Genomic DNA, 21128 nt, shown 5'->3' on the forward strand with positions numbered 1-21128 from the left:
GGTTCCCAGCCCACACAGGGGACACGTCACCGCCTGCGCCAGCCATTGCCAAGCTCCGGCCGTGACTTTGTTTCGACAGTAAATGCCGTTGGAGCTCTGCCATGCTTCCCTCCCCGCTCCCCTTCCCACACCACAAGAAAATCAGAGCTATCTGGAGATCTCTCTGCGCTGATGGAAATGTTTTAGACCTGCTGCGTCCAGTGCGGTGGCCCCCAACCACACGTGGCTACTGAGCACTGAAAATGTGGCCAGCGCAGTGGACAAAATGAGCTAATTGTATTTAATTAAAATTTAAGTAGCCACATGGGGCTGGTGGCTACCGTATTGCCCAGCGTAGATCTAGATTCTAACTCCTGCCCGGGGGTCCAGAGTGGGGACTTCTGCCGTGGGCCCGGTTCAGAGCTGAATCCGTACTTGCTGAAGCATTCCTGTGGGGAGACAAGGCTGGCAGAGATGTAGTCCGGATTGTCTCTCATCACGGTCCGGCTTCCCTTAGACTTGTTGTGGGAGTTTGGTCTCTCCCAGCGAAAACCATCCCTCAGCTGTGCCACCATTCACGCCATGAGCAGCTTTCTTGGGTGGCCTTATCCTTCCCCAGAAAGGAAGGATGTGTGTCTGTCTCCCTCTCTGGCCGCGTCTCCCACACTCGGGTGCCGCACACCTAGTGTCCGAGGAGGGGGAGGGGTCAGGGCCCTTCCTTCGTTAGGGTGCGTTTTGCCATTTAGTTTCACTCCGAGGCCTTGCAGGGCTGTGGCTTTACAGGATGTTGACCAAGAGAGACTTCACTCTTTGGAAGCCGACCACTTTAGAATTTAGAATCTTTTCTCCTACCCTGAGTTGTCACTGACCTTTGCATGAACTAAGGAGGAAGAATTTGTTGAGCAAATATTGATGCACACCTTGGTTAGAGAGCAAACTGTCGTCCAGCCCTGGGGAAGGGCTCTTACCTGTGCCCAGACTACCTTCTAAATGAAGGACCGTCTTGTCTACTCCGAAGGATTGGGGTCTACTTGGAATGGCTTGCTTAGCCCTCCTTCAAGGCCTGGTGCCCCCGTGTGTGTTGTGTTCCAGGAGGCGGCCAGGTGGAGGTAAAATCTGAGAAGCTGGACTTCAAGGACAGAGTCCAGTCGAAGATCGGGTCCCTGGATAACATCACCCACGTCCCTGGTGGAGGGAATAAAAAGGTAAAAGGGGGCGGGGTGGGGAGGAGGCTGCATTTAGACATGGCTGTTAATGGAGTGCGGTGCACAAATCTGGTCCGGTTTTCCAGAGAAGGAAAGCTGAGGGGCCTGAACTAATGGGCTTCCTGTGGATTCTCAGCGACCACCAGGACTCATCGGGTGAGCCACCTTCGCCGGCCATTGCTGTCACCTGGGAGCCTTGCCAGATTTGATGCCCAGACCCCACCTGGAGATTCTGATTGGTCTCAGGTGCAGCCTGGGCACCTGGAGTTTGTAAAGCCCCCAGGTGATGCTTTCATGCCCGGGAAGGTGAGCGCCGCCGTCCTCTGTGACGGCGGTCGGCCCTGTGGTTGGCAAGCGTCCACGGAAGGAAGTGGCCATCCATCCCCAAAGCCAACCCCAGCGCACCAGAACGAGTAAAGGGAGCGTAACCTGATTTTGTAAGTGGGTCACTAGGCAGTCAGAGCAAAACGGTGATGCTGAAATCCAGATTCCCGCAGAGCCCCTGCCTGTCGGTCACAGAATCGTCCACGGGGAAGGCTGCTGGACCCAGGGCCTCGGCGATCCAGGCAGTTTCTGGAGTCCTCGGGTCTCGCTGTGGGAGCTGGGGGAAGGGGAAGCCAGGGCTTGTGGCCCTGAGCAGGCTCCCTCCGGGCGCATCACAGGATGTGGTCTTATGGCTGTACTTCTTTGCTGCAGAAACGCAGCCAAAGTGCTCTCTGGGGGGTTCCCACCCCCTCCAGCGGCCGTGAACTTCTGGAAGGGGCTCATTTTCCAGTTTGCAGTGCCCCCCAGCAGCTGACAGAGGGGTGGTGGAAGGAGAAGGGGTGTCCCAGAATGGGCACAGACTCTGAGACCCGACCCAGTGTGAGAAAGGGCACTGGCCAAAGTGGCCCAGCTGGTTGGAAGTGGCAGCCGTCACACCATTCATTCTGAATGGACATGCCCCATGCCGCGTGTGAGGCCAAAGCCCAAGGGGGCGGTTCTGGAGAAGCACTGGCTGGTGTGGTCTTACTTAAAGCGGAGGCCGCAGACCGAGACCTCAGGACAAACCTGGCCACAGACGAGCTCCCCGAAGGCCGGGGCGCGGAGGGCGGGGTACTCACGCCCTTGGATGGCCTTGCGCTCTCTGGCTCCCCGCAGCACCCCCTGTCACCCCCCCACCCCCACCCCCACCCCGGACAGCAGGGTGGACCCGGTTCCCCAGACTGGGCTTCCAAGGTGCAGAAATATCATCTCAGTGCCTGGTCCCTGGTAAAAGAGGGGCGGGGAGGCCGCGCGCTTCAAGGGAAGTGAGGCAGGGCCCAGTTCTCTGAGGTTGTGGAGAAGGTTCTCTGCAAAAGCCAGGTGGCTCTTCTAGCTTCTGTCACCTGACCGCCTCCCCGGCTTAAGGCCTGGGCATTGGCGATTCCCTGGGCGAAGGAAGGTCTCTGCCCATCTCTGGAAGCTTCTACGTCCTGAGCAAAGCTCCGGGCTTGACTCTGCTTGGAGGTGGGACCTGGGCAGGCTGGGCAAGTGCTCTCAGCTCGTTTCTCCCTCAGCAAAATGGGACCGAAATATCCACATCCCCGGGTGGTGCTGAAACCCAAAGGAGATGGTGTTCTGGAAGGTTCCTGGTACTTTGTAACCAGCTAAGAACGTGACTTAGAGTCAAGCCAGAGTGTGAACTTCCATTTTAACTCACCTCTGTGCTGGCTGAGAAAGGGTGGGCCTGGCCCTGCCCACCACTCAGAAGTCACTGTCCTGACCCCAGAGTGTCCCTGCCTGTCTAGTCCCCCACTTCCTCCTGTGATGGGCAGGAAGCTCTAACAAGCGGTGGAGTGCAGGACCCCCGTCTCCAGAGCGCCCTTCAGTTTGGGAGATCTGGGGACTTACACCCACGTCCAAGCCCCCCCCCACCACCACCACAACGGGGGCTTCTCAGCCGGGGTCCACGGACTCCCGAGTTTGTGCAGAACACTTGTGGGTCTCTGAGCGCCTGCCTGCTTGTGTCCATCTTTCTGGCTTCGCCAGATGCACAAAGGTCTTAGGACCCCAAAAAAGGAGAGAATTCCTGTCCGTCACTTCCGGGCTCAGCAGGAGCTCTTATAACTGCTCACATCTGCGACACAGGCTCTCTGAGGGTCGTGGGCATCCTCTGGAGCTAAGTACCTCTGGCCTCCTGGCCCTGTCATTGTTTCTCTCCTTGAAAAAGGACTTTATGGCACCATCGTTTCTAGCACACCTTCCAGGGCGGTTCACGCTTGCTGCCACCTCCAAAGCCCTCAGTCAAAGGCGAAGGGGAGGAGTGTGTGTGGCTCACGGCTGGACGGCAGTGACTCTGGGGATGTCCCTTAATCATCTCCAGCTTCTCCTTCATGCTTTACTTTGCAATTGGGTAATATTTTTTTTTTTAGAGAGAGGGCACCAGTAAGCGAGGGGCAGAGAGAGAGAGAAGCGGGGCCTCCCCCGGGCTCATGTGTTACCCGGAGCGGGGCTCGAGCTCACCCCATGGGTGACTCGAACTCATGAACTGTGAGCTCATGACCTGAGCCGAAGTCAGATGCTTAATGACTGAGCCACCCAGGCGCCCCATGCAGTTTGATGATATCTATTAAGATAAAATGCACATGCCTTTTGACCTACCAGCCATTCCGCTCCTAGGATACGGTTACACGTGTGTGAAATGACGTGCACACAGGGCTATATTCATACACGGCGCCAAGGGACGCGGGTGGCTGGCAGGCAGGCGCTGGAGGACCCGCGCGCAGGTGTTCACTCCGGGACGGTGACCAGACCAGACCACGGTCCCCGCAGCCCCCCCGGGGGGGGGCAGGCAGGACTTGCTCCCCTTCCTATGGCTTAATTCACCCCTCCTCTCCTCCCCCCCCCCAACTACCTCCTCTCTCGCAGATCGAAACCCACAAGCTGACCTTCCGCGAGAACGCCAAAGCCAAGACAGACCACGGGGCGGAGATCGTGTACAAGTCGCCCGTGGTGTCCGGGGACACGTCTCCGCGGCACCTCAGCAACGTGTCCTCCACGGGCAGCATCGACATGGTAGACTCGCCCCAGCTCGCCACGCTAGCCGACGAAGTGTCCGCCTCCCTGGCCAAGCAGGGTTTGTGATCAGGCCCCCGGGGCGGTCAATAATCGTGGAGAGAAGAGAGAGAGTGTGGAAAAAAAAAGAATAATGATCTGGCCCTTCGCCCTCTGCCCTCCCCCAGCTGCTCCTCACAGATCGGTTAATCGGTTAATCACTTTAACCTGCTTTTGTCGCTCGGCCCCGGCTCGGGACTTCAAAATCAGTGACGGGAAAAAGAGCAAATTCCAGCTTTCCAAATTGATGGGTGGGCTGGCGATAATAAAATATTTTTAAAAACATTTAAAAAGACGACCACACCCACCATTTCCTTGGGCAATTACTTTTGATTCTTTTTTTTTCCCCCTCCGCCTAGAAGAGGGAGGAGAGGCTCTGCGAGCTGCTTCTGGGGAATCTCAAGGGACTGCGGGCGCCCCTACTCTGCCCTGTCCTGGGGGTGTCACAGAGGCAGCGGCAGCAGCAACGGATTTGAAACCGGGTGCCGTGTGGGAGCCGCGGGGGCGGATGTCAACTTTGTGGTGGGGGTTGGGGGAGGAGCCCGGGAGAGGCTGAGGCAGGGGAAGGGGGGGAGGGAGAGGGCAGAAGGGACAGTGTGGGAGTGGGTGATGGGGGGGGCGGGGAGCCACTGCTCTCTGCCTGGAAGGACAGTGGGAAGGGCAGACCGCCTCGGCCGCCCACAGCTCGCTGGCGCCAGGCGGCCTCCCTGTGCTCGGTGGCCCGGGGTCCGCCGCGGGGCCCGTGTGCCACCGTCCCCGCGGGCGGCCCGTGGGAGAAAGGCTCCGGTTGGCGGGAGGAGGTGGTCGGTTGGCGGGAGGGGGGCACCCTGTGGATCGCTTCCTCGGAGAAGACTGACCTTGACATCCCGAGCGCTGGCCTCTTTCTCCCTCCCCGCAGGGTGGGGGCCCCACGGAAACCCTGTTTTATTGAGTTCTGAAGGTTGGAACTGCAGCCACGATTTTGGCCACCTCACAGTTCTGGGACTTTAGGGCTAAACCAGTTCTCTTTGTAAGGACTCGTGCCTCTTGGGGGCATCCGCCTGTTCCCAAGCCTGGGCCTCTGGCATCCCTGGAGCCTGCTGGGGTCTGGGAGGTGGGTCCTGAGCCTCCTGTCCCTCCCGTGGCCACTGCAGCCACCTGTCCTCCCTCCCCCCCCACCATGCCCATGTGTCTGCTGTGCGGAGCCCAGTCACTGCCTGTCCCCCTCATGATGTCACACTGTCCCGAGTTCCCAGCCTCACCACGCCCCTTTCTCAGCACCGGACGTTGTTCAGACGCAGGAGGCACCTGCTCTCAAATAAAGGGGTGTCTGAGCGAAGGCAAAACCCAGGCACAAGGTGAGATCTCGGTCCCTTGGTTTAAGTTATAACTCACCCAACCGGTGTGTCCCCTCACAATGAACCTGCTGACCGTACTCCGTCCCTTACCCCCCACCTCTCCTCGCAGACGTGAGCCAGGGTGGGCTCAGCAATGACCCGGGATGTTTTGGCCTTGTTTCTACTTGGAGAGCCTTTTCCTCCCAGAAGGCCTGGTCCCCTTCCTGAGTTGAACTGGCAGCAGGTTGGCCGTCCTGGGTCCAGAGGCGGCAGCAGGTCAGGCAGGCAAGGCCCCTGGGGCAGGGCCACACTCTGTGTCCCGTTTCCACCCGAGCTTGTGCCTGCCAGCCTCTCCGAGGGCCCCGCCAGCGCTCAGCCCTGCATACCCTGGGAGGGGAGCACGCCCCCTCGGAAATGGTTCTTCCCCCCACCCCCCCACCCCCCCCACCCCCACCCCCCGTCCCAGCTGGAAGCAGTGCTGTCTGTCCTGCTGGAGCAGCTGAACATATACATAGACGTCACCTTTCCCTCCCCGTCTGCACCCTGTCGCGTTGTAGTCTGATTTGTCTGTTTATGCTTGGATTCACCAGAGTGACTTTGATAATGAAAAGGTTAAAAAAAAAAAAAAAAAAGGACGCATGTATCTTGAAATGCTTGTGAAGAGGTTTCTAACCCACCCCACGGGGGTCCTAGATGTCTCTCCCTCCCACACGGGGGGCTTGGCTCCGGGTGGCCGGTGTGGCTCTACCCGGTCACAACCTCCTGATCTGAAAGGCTTCCGGGGCATCTGGGACCAGGTTCTGACATTGGAGAACCTTCAGCTTGGAGGAAGGCCCAGAGCACAGGACTGGGACAGGATCCTGGGGCAGAAGCTACGGCGCCCCCTTGCCGCCCCGCTGGGACTTCCCTTCGTTGGGGCAGAGAGAGGTGGATCTTGTGGCCGGCCTGGTCTGCAGCGAGGAGATGGCCCTCTCCGGTCACAGCCAGAAGCCCCCAGCAGCCACGAGGGTCTTACGACACCCTGTGTCACAAGAGAAAGGAACCCGGGACCAGCCGGGGAGAGGCCTGGGGTCCCACTGCAAGCTGTCCCCCTGGAAGGGCAGCCCCAGCCTCCCCACCAAGCGCCCTCCAGCCACAGCAGGGCTTGGATGGACTGGCCGCCCCGGATGAGCCCCGGGGGCCCGCGCTGCCTGACTGCAGCAGGGTGACAAGTCAGGAGACGCCGTCCCCAGAGCCTTGGTGGGGGCCCCCGCTGACCTTGCACAAGCCCCGTCTGCTGCCACGGGGAGAGGAGACAGCCTTTGTGGAAAATCGCCATTTTAAAGAAATTCAGCGACCTCGGGCCCAGTTCTGCCACTTCCGGTTTGGGCACCGTTTAAGGCACCCCTGCGGACTGGTGGGCGTCCAGGGCCGCCTCTCTAGGGCTGGCGGCTTCATTTGCAGCTGGAGCTTTCCGTGCAAGGAGTCATCTGGGCCCAGAACTAACCCGCCGTGAGGCTCTCTGCCGCTTGGAGTCCCAGCTGCTCTTAGAAGGGTTCTGAGGAAGGGAAGGGAAGTGTGGTTCGGAGTTGGTAGCTCTTAGAGACGCGGCCCCGCAGCGTTGCCACGGACTCCGGCTGCGCCTCTGTCTGCTCTTGCTCTATCTTATCCTGAGGGCCTTGCTCAGAGGGCTCCGGGATCTCCCTCGTCGGGGAGGGGGGCGGGGTGGGGACTGCTGGGGTCGGCCTAGAGATCATGGTCTAGGGTGACCAGGTCAGTGAGGCAGGGAGATTGCAAAGGGATGCTGGCTTGTGACCTTCAATGAGGACAATCCCCCCCTCCCCCCGCCACCACCAGGCTGGGCACTCTCGACCACCCCCGTTCCCCCCACGTCCGGTCCGCGTCCCCTGGGTGGGCTGTGCTGTGCACCTGGTTCCTTCAAGCTCTCCACTCACTTATCCGTAGTTCTATTTAAACGGACTTCAACGCGGAGACTGTATCCTGCTTGCGATTGCTTGTCGTGCTTCTGGGGGGAGGGGGGAGGAACCTGTAAGATAGTTACCATGGGCAGAGGGAAGTCTTGGAGGGCAGCAACCACCGAGTAACCCTTTTCTTCGGACCACCCACGTTTGCTAGAGGTCCCTGGGGTCCCGCCAGCCGGCCCCGTCTCCTTCCCCGCCAGGGGCAGGCAGGGAGGCTTGGGGAGGAGTCTGGAGACAGAGCTGCCCCCTCACGGGGGTCCCCGGGCCCACAGCCCCGCCCACCGCAGACCCTGGCATCCTTCCATCTATCTAAGCCGCCGGAGCCTCCGCGCCACCTTTCCCACCTGCTGCTGCGGACGTGCAGCCTGTGCTAGCGGCTGCTGAGCGCTCTTCCTTCTTCCTTCCCCCCTCTTTTGTCTTTGTCCCCAAGTCAGGCCGTCGGGTGGGGATGAGGGTGGAGGTGGAGGTGGAGGTGGTCAGCTCCTCGCACCTGCAGACCTGTGGCTTCGAGACTTCTGCTTTCTCTTCAGCTCTGAAAAGGGTTACCCTGGGCACCGGCCCAGAGTCCCCCCTCCTAATGGACTTAGCCCCGTGAATTTGCAGTGTTGGGCAGGACAATCTCTGGCACTCGCAAGTCCCATGATTTCTTTGGTAATTTTGAGGGTGGGGGGAGGGACATGAAACCATCTTAGCTTAGCTTCCTGTCTGTGAACGTCCATATGGTGTATTGTGTGTTTTAACAAACGATTTACACTGATTGTTGCTGTAAAAGTGAATTTGGAAATAAAGTTATTACTGATTAAGTAAGGTCTCCGTGCATGGATTCAAAGGACAAGAAAGTGATTCAGGATGTACGAAGTGCAAGTCCTTTCCTAACCTTAGAGAACTTCGCTCCCAGCAGGAAATGTCAAGGTTGCTAAAATCTCTCTCTGGGGCCTGCAGGTGCAGGAAGAGTTCTCAAGACTCGTTCATTTTCACTCGATTCTGATTCTGGTGCTGGGAGTCCGTCCCGATCCAACTCAAAGAAAGGCCAGTACCCTTGTAGGTGGGCTCACAAGGCTGCACTCCAACTCCAGAGTCTGTTAAGACCCACACCGGCATATTCAGAGGGGCCACGGCTGCAGCGGGTGTAGGAGATCTCGTTTGCTCCCAGAGGCCCGGGGCTGGAGCAGAACACTAGGCCCGCCAAGGCTTAGATTCCTTCCAGGCTTCCGGAGCCGCATTCCTCTCCCCTTCGGGTCCTCATTAGATTGGGGAAGGAGTCCGCTACACGGAGATAGCAGATAGCCCCTAGCAATGCCACAAAGAAAACAAATACCAAACAGTAGCCATATTAATTCCTGTTCTTTAGTAATGAGGTCAAGGTCCTAAGAAGGAGCCCTTCAATTTTCATACAAAGTTTCAAAATACCGGTTTTCTCCGCTTTCCCCCTTGTGCTCACTCTAGCCACTGCGGGCAGAAGCTTAAGCAGAGAAGGTCTTAAGTGCAGCCACAGACGCAGGAACAGGGCGGCCAGAGAGAAAGGCTCCCTCACGACTCGGCGCTCATCGCCAGATGACTACCGTGGAAAAAGGGAATGAGGCCTGCCGGCGTCTTTCTCTCGTACATACAAAACCCAGCCCGTAGGCTCCTCAGAAGAACGATGCTACGAAGTATGTACATTCTCACTGACCCCAACCCCAGAAAAAGCGGTGAGAGGTGGGATCTCCCTGAGAGCAATTCAGAACAGTTCTAAGATGTCGTACTGCTGGCCTCACTAGAGAAGGAACATCAAGAGGCAGTGACCAATTGCTTACTCCCAACAAAAAGTTTATCTACACAGAGCCCCCTATACCCTGGGCACCCCTTACTGCCCCCCCACCCCGACTCCATCCTCTCCCTGGTGACCATCAGGTGGCCCTGCCAGGTGCCCAAGGACGGAACGGAGACTTCCCAAGGTTCAGAGCAAGTCCAGGGACCCAGAGAACTAACTGCTCCAGTGGGACAGGGTCCTAAGCTGCCACCCCCGACGTGGACCCAGTCAATGTCAACAAAGGCCTGGCAACACAACGTTCTGTAACTTTTTTTTTTATTTTTTTCAATTTTTCCTTCCTTTTTTTTTTTAAGCACTAGTCTGTGCTTTGCGAACAGAATCAAGACATTAACAAAGATCAGCTTCTCTGAAGAAAAGCATTTCTATAGAACAAAGACAGCTACATGTTTCGCTGCCAATACACAGCTCAAAGCAGGAAAAGAAAATATTTACAAAATACAAGGTTTTTTTTTTCCATTTTTGTTTTTGTTTTTTTTTTTTTTAACAATGCTAAAAGGGTTATTCAGAATTTTCAACCTTATAAATAGAAGAAGCACTTTATGCATAGGGATATGGTGCATTATTGTTTTTAAAGAAACAATGACAAACCCTTTAACTTGCAAACAGAATCAAAAAAAATCACTAATGTTGAAAATTGTGAAAAAACCCCAACCATTAAGCAGTTTGTCTACTATTTTTATACGATTACAAAATGGCAACAACAAAAAAAAATAAAAATAAAAATAAAGAAGTTCTTATTGCCCCCCCCCCTTTTGGTGATGTGATCATACATGAGACAGGCACGAGGTTGACCAAGGGGGGTGATGAGGGAGTGATGGGAACCACAGCTAGGACCAGACAACGTTCCACAGGCAAGGGGAGCGTGGGAGAGGAAAGGCTGGACACCAACAGGGAAGTGCGTGTGGGGGAAATGGGACCAAATGAACCCACGACGACAGAATCCTAGAGGGGAGATGACTGCTCGTGTCCCTGACCCCCCCAGTTTGCAGAGGAGTGGGAATGGAAGTAGCCCTAACCCCACCTGCACAGACAGGGGACACAGTTGGTAAAAACATCCGGGTGGAAGGCCTGGTGTGTGTGGGTGCGCGGGTGGCATCGGGGAGCAGAGAGGGCGCGCAAGGGGCGGGGCAGGGACCTGAGCAGCCGCAGTCACGTTACTGCAGTGGAGGAGTCAAAACAGAGAGGACCAAACGCAGCGGAAACCCAGACTAGGTCTCCAAGATCTGGATGACAAAGGGAAGCCGTTCTGTCGACTGAGAGTTCGGAACAGGTGGCGGTTATGGCCAAGAGGCTCTGGTGGGCGTGGGGGTGCCCTAGCACAGATGGCCAAGGGGGACCCGGCCAGGAGGGCCAGAGCTGGGCCGGGCCGCCGATGGGAGGAGAGGAGAGGAGAAAGGGTGAGAGTCCAGAGCGTGCTGTTCTCCCCCTATCCTGACCTCAGGCGGCAACGCTGAGCGGGGAGCTTGCCATTCCCTCTGCCCACGTGGCTGTCCCACCCTGTCCACAGGTGTGGTGCGGGGGCGGGGGGGGGGGGGGGGGTGGTCACCTAACATCGCTAAGTCCAGTGATTCAACAGTGCGGAGGATGTGCCAGGACCAGGCCAGCAGGGTCTTATCCTGAACTTCTGTTTGCCAACTGGAGGAAGTGCTCAGGTGTGTGACAACAAAACATGGAAACCAAAACCAAACAAAACAAAAATCAAAACAAAACAAAAATACCAAAGTAGAATCTAAATTCCTTAAATTCACTAAAAACTGTGAAAATTTCCGGCATATGATGTTTGAATATCAAACGCAGAGATTTCTGAAGCTTTAATGCCAATAGTTAGTGAGTCTGTTTAGATTCTCGTATCCCGCTCATCTGTGAGTTGGACGCTGAGCTGTGACTGTTGTCGCCAAATGCCGACTCTTGAGGGGGACAACGGGGGGCGAGGTGGGGGCCACCTCTGCCTCTCGGCCAGTCTTGCTGCCTGAGGTGCGCCGAGTACAGCGGGCTGCCCGTTCCTGTGCATCCAGTTGGTCCTCACACTCCGTCTGGGGACTGTATGCCAAGGGGAAGGTTCGCCGTTCCCACGGCTGGACGGACTGTGGGGAGACAAACCGCCATGGTGAGAAGCCGGTTCCAGACTACGTTCCACCCCAAGGCCCTGGCCCGAGACGCATGGATTCAAGTCCATGACCCATCTCCAGACTTCCTGGAGCGGTCCAGGAAGAGCCCTTACAGAGCCAGCAGTTCCATGGCACCTTCAGAAGATCAATTTCAAGTGCAGCCCCTTGTCCCCTTTAAAATGGGGAGGGGAGTAAAAAATAAATAAATAAAATAAAAGTAAAATAGGGGCGCCTGGGTGGCTCAGTCGGTTAAGCGTCCGACTTCAGCCAGGTCATGATCTCGCGATCCGTGAGTTCGAGCCCCGCGTCGGGCTCTGGGCTGATGGCTCAGAGCCTGGAGCCTGTTTCCGATTCTGTGTCTCCCTCTCTCTCTGCGCCTCCCCTGTTCATGCTCTGTCTCTCTCTGTCCCAAAAATAAATAAACGTTGAAAAAAAAAATTTAAAAAAAAAAATAAATAAATAAAATAAAAGTAAAATAAAATGGGGAGAGGAGTCCTATGACGCAGACCCATCTTCAGCAGGGGCTGTCCCCCTCCCCTGCTCTATCCCCCCACCCTGCCAACCCCCATGCAAAGGCCGTGTGTCCCTCACCTGTTCATCCAGCCCCAGCTCCGGTGTGGAACAGCGGGTGTCTTCACTGGCCAGGTGTCGTAGAGCATCCCGAGCCACAGGGGTGAGGGGCGCCGAGTGCAGTTCCGGGCTAATGGGGCTCCTTGGGGACTGACCGTGGGAGAACTCCGACAAAGAGTGGCTACTACTGACATCAGGGGAGGCGGGCTGGGGGGTGGAGGGGTTGGCACTGCCCAGCTGAGGGGTCGTCCGGCCATCTGATGACCTGTAAGACCTGTACACCAACGAGTGCAAATCTGAGTGCCTGGGTAATGGGGGACGACGCTCTGTCTTGGGCGGATGGGGAGGAGGCATGAAAAGGGCATCCCAACCAGAGGAGCCGAGGGAGATGGACACCCAACGGTTCTTTCCCAGAAACCACACGTCCTCTCGTTTCCTCCCACCACCATGTAGGGGGCGGGGTGGGCGGAGGGGGCACACAGGACAGTCGTAAGAGCCCTGTGTGCCCATCATCCCAAGAGAAGGCCACGGCTGAACAATGCCAGGGGCTACTCTCTGGCACAGTGCCCAGTGAATTCCCAGGAAAGGGAAATCAGTCTAGACTTTGAAAACTGTCGTCAAGGGAAAAAAGGCAAAAACAAGAGCCCTAAATCTTTCTACTTGAGAATCCTGAGGGCTTCTGCCACTGTTACAATAAATGGAGACAGGCTGGGTCAGTTCTTTCAGGCACGACCACCACCCCCCGTTCCACTGTCCTAAGAAGGCTACCCTGGGTGAGGCCTCCAAAGCTCCTCTGGTTAAATCACCACGACCTGCAAATGGCCTCCTCATGCCACAGACACTACACTTGATCTTAGCCAAAAGGCCGAGAAGCGATCCTAATGCCACAGACAGCTGGGCGCCCGGAGCCCAGGAGAGCATGAAAGTTTGCCACAACTGGACAGTCGTCCGGCACTCAGCAAGGACCCAGCCACGGGACCACGTGCCCTCATCAGTTCCACCAAACACCAGGAACTTCTGCGCTCAGGGCCACTGCCAGTGGAGGAGTATGCAGAGCGCCTGTGGGGCAGTGGCAGTTCCACAGACACAGCGGCCAACTCCCTGCCCACCCTCCCTTCACAGGCCTGGCCACCTGAGCCTGCCCCATCACCTGCTGCCCCGCCGCTGGGGTGGCACACTCGTGGTCCACAACCACCGAGCCCTCTCCATCTCCTCACACTTGGCATGTAGGGCGGCGAAGGCTGCATCAGATAGATCCTCGACCTGCGAGAGAGAAGCTTCACTGATCCCCTCTCCCCTCCAGCAAGCCGAGTTTAAGTATGGGTGGATCAATTCTAGAACAAGCCCCAGCCCTTACTAGGCTCTTCCCCATCCGGACAGGAATGCAATGAGCTTGCACCTGACACCCATGGATCTTGAGGCACTTGGGATGTGTGCGCGCGTGTGTGTGTGTGTGTGTGTGTGTGCGCGCACGCGCATCTCCTAACAGAGAATGACCATGCTGTTACCTCCTCATTCTCCTCGTCAGGACTCCCCTTCAGAGACCGAAGATCGACCTCCCGCCAGCTGCAAAATCAAGAAGGGACAATTGTGAGGGCTAGGCAACCGGGGCAGAATTAGTGTGTCTGTGCAAAGAACGAGAGCTGGGCGCCTGTGAACGACCCTGCCCTCTCACGGCTCGGCCTTGGTAGCCCCCAAGGTCTCTGAAAGAGGCTCCACACTCCAATGCCCCAACAGGACACAGGCTGGGAGACTGTGACAAACTCAAGCAAAGGGACTGTTTAGAGGGGACCACCGCTATTCAGTCCCAGCTGACTGCCACTCTGTGAGAGTGCCTGTACGGGGCTGCCCAATTTCTGAGTTGTCAACAAAGGCTAGAAACAAAGATTCATACGTGAAATCCTGCTTTGATGCCGACAACGAACTCAGTGCTGTCAAACAAACATAGCTGCAGCCAGTTTGTGGCCTGTGGTCTGGCTGGTGCTCATATAATAGAGAACTGTATATAGAAACAATTTCACTCCTATCAGGTTAAGACTTTCTCTGAAGGAGAAGGCAAAACGTAAGGCTAGAACCCCAAGGTCTGTGACAAAAAGGGGAAAAGGCCAAGAACAGGAAGAACAGGGAGAGGAGCCAATTATCTAGGGCCCCTACCTGGGGGTAAGGATTTCCTTGTATTGTAGTTTCTCTACACGAGTTGTTGCAGCAACAGACATCGGGATGACAATGTTGTTAATGTCGAATGAACTCTCTCCCCTTCTCCTCCTCACTGGCTGCTGTAAGACAAAGGTAAGTTTAAAAGGGAGGCGCAATTTTGCAAACAGCAAATCATACACCTAAGACTTCAAACATTACTGGATCACCAGCCCCCAGGCACCTGGTCCTTGGGTGGGGGCCGGCCCTGCAGCAGCCACCGTCTACATCAAGGAGGTGGTCTGCCACTACAAGGTCCTCAGGAGAAACGCGAGGTGGCCCTGAGGAGCACCTCCAGCTCACAAGTCTCACCGGTCACCCTCTTCCTTTATGGGCTCACGTGGAAAAAGACTTCAGCTGAATTTTACAGGGTGGGCATCCTGGGGCCTCGAACCGAGTGCTGAGGTTCTGACTCCTCTGTATACACCTTTATCCCCTTCCTTTAAAGTCATCCTTTCTGTTTCCCCCGTTTATCTGTCACTCAGACCCACAGTGGCTCCTAATGCTTAACTGGGCATTAATGCTTAACTCTTCAGGTTAGAAATGCGAGTTCCCTTATCGGGAAGAGACCTCAGAGGACAGGTCCAGCTCAACAGATCCTCTAACCTTGGATATCACGACAGCCCTTCCTCCTTATAGATCTGAACTCTTCAGCTAAGTCTGTACCCACCATCTGCTCAGCCTATGTGGTTTCCCCCTCTTTCTGGCTGTTATTCTTGGGGAAGGGTGGAGAGCTTTCTAGCTCTACCAGTGGAGCTGAATGGAGGAAAATGCAGGAAGAGGACCTGGCTCCACAGTTTCTTGGAGAATGGAGACTTGCTTCTCCAGGAGGCTGAGAAGATCAAACTCTCAGGAAGAAAGAAGACTAACAAGGATCCACTATCAGAGGAGGAGGGGGGCACCCACAGCAGCCCGGAGGCCAGAGCAGGAGTAAAGCAGGGAGCCGGAAAACCTGGTTTCTTCCATGGAGGAAAAAGTCCACCAGCTGCTTGGGCCCATATAACAAACACCCCACCCTGAAACAGACACTGGCAGCCGAGAGGGGCCGGAGGCAAACGGCAGGATGCCACACACACTGCCGTGGTGACAATACAGCTGGAAACACCCGAGAGGCTGCACTCAAACCCAAGCCCCAAGTGTGGTCAGCTCAGAGGGAAGGGGTTAGCGAACAGCAAGATGAGGAAGAAGCTGTTCCCTACAACTAATCCGTCTACTACTCTGTTCCTGGAGGGCGATACAGGATGGATTCATCCCATCATCTCGGGACATTCGGAGAATGTGGTGAAAGGCAGTGTTTTCCGCGCCAGGATTTTGGCTGCGGTCACCTATGATCTCAGGTTACCACGATGTCTTTTCACCTCAACATCCTTCTCTATCAAATGAGAACAAACTGTCATTTGCCTCACAAATTTAGGGTAACTGGTTAACCAGGATGTTCGAAGACTTTTGTAAATCTTGCCTGGCTGAGTCACTAATCCTGGCTGAGGATTAGTGACTTCATGCCCAAAACCCTCTGCCACTGTCCCATCTCTTTTAAAATTACACTTCCCACTACAAGAAGTGTACCTTAAGGAAGCCTCAAGAGATTGTTTTCCCTAAATCTTGGTCAAGAATGAACGTGAAGCTGGTGGAAACAGGTGTGTTTACTCCCTGAATCTTGTGGGCCTGTTATTAGCAGCTTCAAGGGAAAGATATGGGAGTGGGCCCAAGACAGCACCCTCGGAGTCTGTCTTGTTATCAAGCTTTCTACTATGAAAAAACAAAAATGGTTCAATAGGCTTGAGTGCCCTCCTCCGCCAGGCACTCACTTGGTCTGACTTAACTACTGTCTCCCGTTTAGAGCCAGTGGTGCAGAAGGGGTGATGGGGATGGAAAGTGGTTCCTCAGAAGCAAGAGGGAGGAGTGCGTTACCAGGCAAAAAGGGGGATGCGGGTCTGGGGCCCCTCCTCTATCAGATCAGAATCTTCAGAGATTTCCTCTTTTTTGACCACTGAGGTGATACTGAGGTATACACTGGCTTTTGGAAAGCCCGCCGTACCTACCCCAGCCCTCCCCGCCCCAACTTTCTCCAGTGTCGTCTAGCTTCTCTACCTCATTTTCAGGATCTGGCCTACTATTCTTCTTACTACAAATAAATCCATATTCTTTGAAACCATTTGGCAGTGACAGCCTTAAGGGTGAGCACAGATACAAAATGTGTACTCAATAAGAAGAAAAACTGTCACGTGATCCAGGCCTAAGTTAACATCCTCCAGACACAGGAGGGCTGGCCGGGTGAGTGAACACTGAAGTCCCCCCAAGAACTGGTCAAGAGTTCAAACTTGAGAATCAGAGACAGACTCTCTGTCTTTGAAATCCTCTGGTTGTCTGAGACCCTCCGAAGGATAATGGAGTTCGTGGTTAAGATACCACATACCTATTTAGACAAAACTTGTGGGTGTAGGAGGTGAAGAAGGGAGGAACGAAGAGGTCATTCGGAAGATTGACTTTTAAGAGCAAAGACAGAACAACAGGAGCCCGTTTTGTGGGCTTGGGAGTTTCTTGATGTCCACTCTAAAGGGGATCCAAAGCACCCACACAGGGGACCTCTGCGACGCCTGGCCTCAGGCTTGCACTTAAGAGCTGGCTGAGCGGTCAGACTGCCTCGGTTTGAACTGCATTTGTAAGCCTCACAAGTTGCCTCACTTTATGCAATTTACTTATTAACCTTAGAGAGCCTCAGTTTCCCTGCCTACAAAATGAGCATCCTCAAAACCACTTACATCTCAAAGGGCACGATCAGAACTGAATGAGGTAACACAGGTAAAGCAGGCAGAGCTGACACAATAAACGTCGTAGTTGCAGCATTTTATTATTACTATCACCACTGCTATTGTAACTACCACCTAAAGGGCCCTTCAGCAGGCACAGAGCAACTACAGGTGCATGTGTTCCAGGAGGCCCACACCGAGGAAGTCAAGTATCAGAAAGCAATCAGCGGGACCGTGTCTGCAACGGCCGTGCGAGCAGCACTCAGGACGGAGCGTGGCGCCAGAAGAGCTGCCCGCCGCCCTGCGCGCACCATAGGAAGTACTGCAGGCAGGGCCCACTGCACCTGTAGTTCTGCTCTGGGGCCTGAGAAGCGAGGCTCTGCCTTCTCCCTCCCTTCCAGGAACCCTAACGTCAGGGCTGGTTCTCAGCGCTCCAGCTCCCCCCGCCCCCAGCATAACAAAAACAAGGAAATGAAGTGCCTCCAACGTTCCTAAGTGTCTGTCCTCCATTCCTCCTCTCGTGGGAACTTCTCGGACCCACAGGATTAGAGCCGCGGCCCGGCGGAGTCCCATCTGAAACCCAGCCCCACAGACCTGGAACAGGCCCAGACCACCTTCAGAGTCTGTCTCAGCATCAAGCTTCCTACTATGAGAAACACCTCAAGGAAAACAGGTCAAATACCACTATTTTGACAAAAAATGGCACAGCACGGCGAGCTGAGTTCCCCCCAAATCCCACCTTCTACCTTGTCCTCCAGAGCCAGCCACTCGGTGAACCGTGGCTGCGGAGGGACTGTGCAGCCGAGCCCAAGGTACTTACAGACGTGCTGGCCGTAACCTGTGGGCTAGAGCTGGTGGGTGCCGAGGTGTCCGATGAGGTGGAGAGCTGTCGCACCAGGGGACTGTGCGGCGGATGTTGGGTGGCCGCCAAGTAGTTGGAACTGCTCATGTCCGTGTGATGCTTCAACACTGCAGAAGTCAACAAAAAAGGAATACGTGGCTACCTCAAACGGCTCTACTTCTAGCACAAGTTACAAATGCCAGCAATTCATAAAAGCAAAAATGCATTCTAAGCCTAGAGGATAAAAAGGTGAAGCAAACTGGTTGACGGGAGGTAGGGGACCGGGCAGAGGTTGCTGTAGCAGTAAGAAGTGACCTGCACTTAGAAGCAGTAGGGTCCCTCTACTCTGCCTTCCTAGAAAGTGAAGGACAAAGCTGGGGGCAATTGAGAGATGCCCAGGCTGCCCCAGAAAGCCCTGAGCAGATGCAAACGCAGGTAGAGGTGCCGGGCCTGGCCCTACCTTCACTTCTCTCAGATGAATGGTCTCGCAATCTCATTTTGCTGTGGTTTGGGTCGTGCACAGGTGGCGGTGGGTTGAGCAAGCGCTCTGCTTTGGGCGCTGTCACTCGCTCCACCATAGGCACGGCCCCCACATCGTCTAAGTGCTGCCTGTGGGTCCTGTCAGGCCGGGTTTGGTGATGGGACAGCTCTGAAGAGGGGAACAGAAAAAGAGCTGTGAAATCTTCTCTCAATCTTTTCTTATTTGAGTTCCAAGCTCTTGAGTTCTCTCTAGGCCAATGATGGACATTCAGGGCAGCAGGAGAGTCCTCTGGGACCGAAGCTTCTAGCAAACAGCACAATGGCCAGGATAGACCAGGCAGCCCACAGGGCCCTCAACCAGAGAAATCTGACACCAGCTACAGAAGACGGCCTGCCCACACATGGACCCAATGCCATGCCACTGCTAGCTGTTCCTCGAGCACTCTGGGTCCTGTCCCGAGATGTATGGTGTCTGGAATAGCTTTCAGAGTCCATCTGAGAACATCCGAGACATGCAGAAGTAGACTGTGAGCTGAATTTGTATCGGTCAATTGCCTCTCCCAACCCCGACACACTGCCATAGCAAAACAGTAATGTTTATAAAGAATTATAAAGTAATTCTTTATAAAAGAATATAAAAGGAATAGAGAAGTAACTGGAGGAAGACTCTCTGAAACTTACTGGCTGTTGTTAGGAAGGAGTTGACCAACTTGTGCCTGTCTTTACGAGTTGGATCTGGCAGGCTGCCTGGCATGGGTGCTCTGTGCTTAAGTGAAAACTTTTTGGGAGGTTTGATTTTGTCAAAAGGCTTGTTCTGCCACTGAGATTTCAGCATGCTCTGGAAGTGCAGGCTTGTGGGAACATCTGTAAGGAACACGAAACACTGCGGGTTAGTCCAGACACCTGGCCTCTGGGCTCCTCTCTCAAGAAGAGAGGTGTGTTCATCAGTACCCCTGGCTCTCCAGTGGGCGGGGATCTACAGCACACCCTTCTTTTATGTGCCGAGTGGCACGATGACCCAGTGGGGCAAAAGCACTGTCATATGGAAGGTCTGTTGATCGGAACTTTACTGAAGGTTGTTTCTTTTCCTCACAAGCAAGTCACTTTTGCCTTTTATTTTCATGTTAAACGAACACCCCATCTAAAACACCTTCTGTTACATGGATGGAGTTTTCCTTGTTCACGTACTCTGCTAAGTTTGTTAAACTACTGGTGTGAAAGACTGATAGGCATCCCTTTTCTATCCTCCTGGAGACTAAAACATTAAAGCCTGATCCTACCAACACAGTTATTCAGGACATATTCATTCAAGAAATATTTATTGTCTACTGAGTACTATACCCTCTTTCCTCCCTAGCTCCTCACCCCTCACCTAGGGATGATCTATTTTTTTTACCTGATTAGTTAATATTCAGTATCATAAATCTCTTAAGCTTAACTGTGATTTTTTACCATTTTCTGATTCACCATTTCTCATACCTTTCCGTTTTCTTAGTTTCATTTATTTTCCTAACAATGGGGCTTTGAGTAATTTCTTTAGAAAAAATATTTCCAGAACTAAAACCATTTTTCTCTCAGACCTTTAAAGCTATTACTTCACTATATTCTAACACCCAGTGTTGCAGACAAGATGGAATCTTATTCTTCCTGAATAGTAGGCAGTCGCTTTTTCTTTTAAGCTTTGCAAAAAAAAACCCCAAAAACAAAAACCTCATTGTGGTATTACACTGACTCTATAGGTCGATTTGGGGAGAAATGCCTTCTGTCTGCCATCAATTCCAAGCCTTTCAAGCCATCAATGTGGTGTATCTATCTATTTAGTTTTCTTTAATTCTCTCTCAGCAGGGTTTGGCAGTTTTCATTTTAGAGGTCTTATACCTAAGAGTTAATTTAAAATATGTATTTCATTTTGATGTAAGCACCGTTAAGCTCCTTTTTAAAAGACAAAACAGGTTCAGAAAGGTGAATTAACTGTTCAAGGTTACACACTTTAATATTAGTTAACCAACATTCAAACTTAGGTTTGTATAACCCTAAAGCCCACACTCTTAGCCACTACACCATGAGACTATTCTTTGGCCCAGGGAATGGAGAGATTTAATTCTGAGGTGGAATGTGTTAATAGCAGCCAAACAGATTAGGAAAACTACTGAAGTTTTTAAAGATAATAAATATTTGCTATACGTCCAAGTAATGAGATACAGTCTGTGAGGACAGTGCTGTCTTCTGAAACTTTTTTGCATAATCATTCTTTCCCACACTTAAAAATTCACCTACTCCAACTGTTAAAAGACACAGATCAGCTTTCAGCAATTTCAAAGTTGGGGAGATCCCAACCAGGCCAAGGACACTGGCTCTCATGGTGTTCCCAGCCCTTCCACTCCTCCCTCAAGCCCCTCAATAAAATGGTTTGATTCCCCCTGCCTTCCCCAAAAAGGTCAAATGTTTAAACAAAAGAATTTCCTATTAATAAACGATCAAGAACTGAGTTAAGGTAATAGTGGCAAATATTTTTTACTCGAATTCAGAATGGTTAGGGAAAAGGGTGTGTAGGAAACAAAGCACTGTCTAGAGGCATTCTGAAAGCTGAGCTGAACTGGAATGCATAAAGGCCCCAGAAGGGGGAAAACACTTCCTCTATATCCCAGGACACCCCCTTGTCAACAGAAGAATTGGCAAAGTCTATATGATGGGACAACAAAAGCCTTGTGATTTCATTTTTTCCTTTTACTTTCCCCAGTCATTGCTCTCCCAAACCTGAAAATTAAGCCAGGATAAAAGGAGGTAGGGAAACGAGCAACCTGATTTATAATGCAAACAGCAACAGACTGGAAATA

At 53.7% G+C, this 21128-nt stretch overlaps 2 protein-coding genes across 25 annotated transcripts in view; one reads left to right on the top strand and one right to left on the bottom strand.

Annotated features, from left to right (window-relative positions):
* Positions 1–8339, top strand: part of MAPT (microtubule associated protein tau) — a 99932-nt gene extending 91593 nt beyond the window's left edge. For all 20 annotated transcript variants that reach the window (XM_006940453.5, XM_006940455.5, XM_006940454.5 and 17 more), the window contains 2 exons: positions 1072–1184; positions 4074–8339. In XM_006940453.5, coding sequence (XP_006940515.1) covers positions 1072–1184; positions 4074–4289 — 329 coding nt within the window. In that variant the 3' untranslated portion in view covers positions 4290–8339. The remainder of the gene's footprint in view (positions 1–1071; positions 1185–4073) is intronic.
* Positions 8340–9587: 1248 nt separating this feature from the next.
* The window catches only part of KANSL1 (KAT8 regulatory NSL complex subunit 1), a 180763-nt gene continuing 169222 nt past the window's right edge, over positions 9588–21128 (bottom strand). For 4 of the 5 annotated variants that reach the window (XM_019818040.3, XM_045044286.1, XM_011289278.4 and 1 more), the window contains 8 exons: positions 18973–19155; positions 18272–18460; positions 17791–17939; positions 14182–14303; positions 13536–13593; positions 13178–13290; positions 12049–12301; positions 9588–11433 (listed from right to left, as the gene is read on the bottom strand). In XM_019818040.3, coding sequence (XP_019673599.1) covers positions 11206–11433; positions 12049–12301; positions 13178–13290; positions 13536–13593; positions 14182–14303; positions 17791–17939; positions 18272–18460; positions 18973–19155 — 1295 coding nt within the window. In that variant the 3' untranslated portion in view covers positions 9588–11205. The remainder of the gene's footprint in view (positions 11434–12048; positions 12302–13177; positions 13291–13535; positions 13594–14181; positions 14304–17790; positions 17940–18271; positions 18461–18972; positions 19156–21128) is intronic. The other variant, XM_045044287.1, reaches the window with a different exon arrangement.

This window comes from Felis catus, chromosome E1 (genome assembly GCF_018350175.1).
Source record: "Felis catus isolate Fca126 chromosome E1, F.catus_Fca126_mat1.0, whole genome shotgun sequence".
NCBI classification, from domain to species: domain Eukaryota; kingdom Metazoa; phylum Chordata; class Mammalia; order Carnivora; family Felidae; genus Felis; species Felis catus.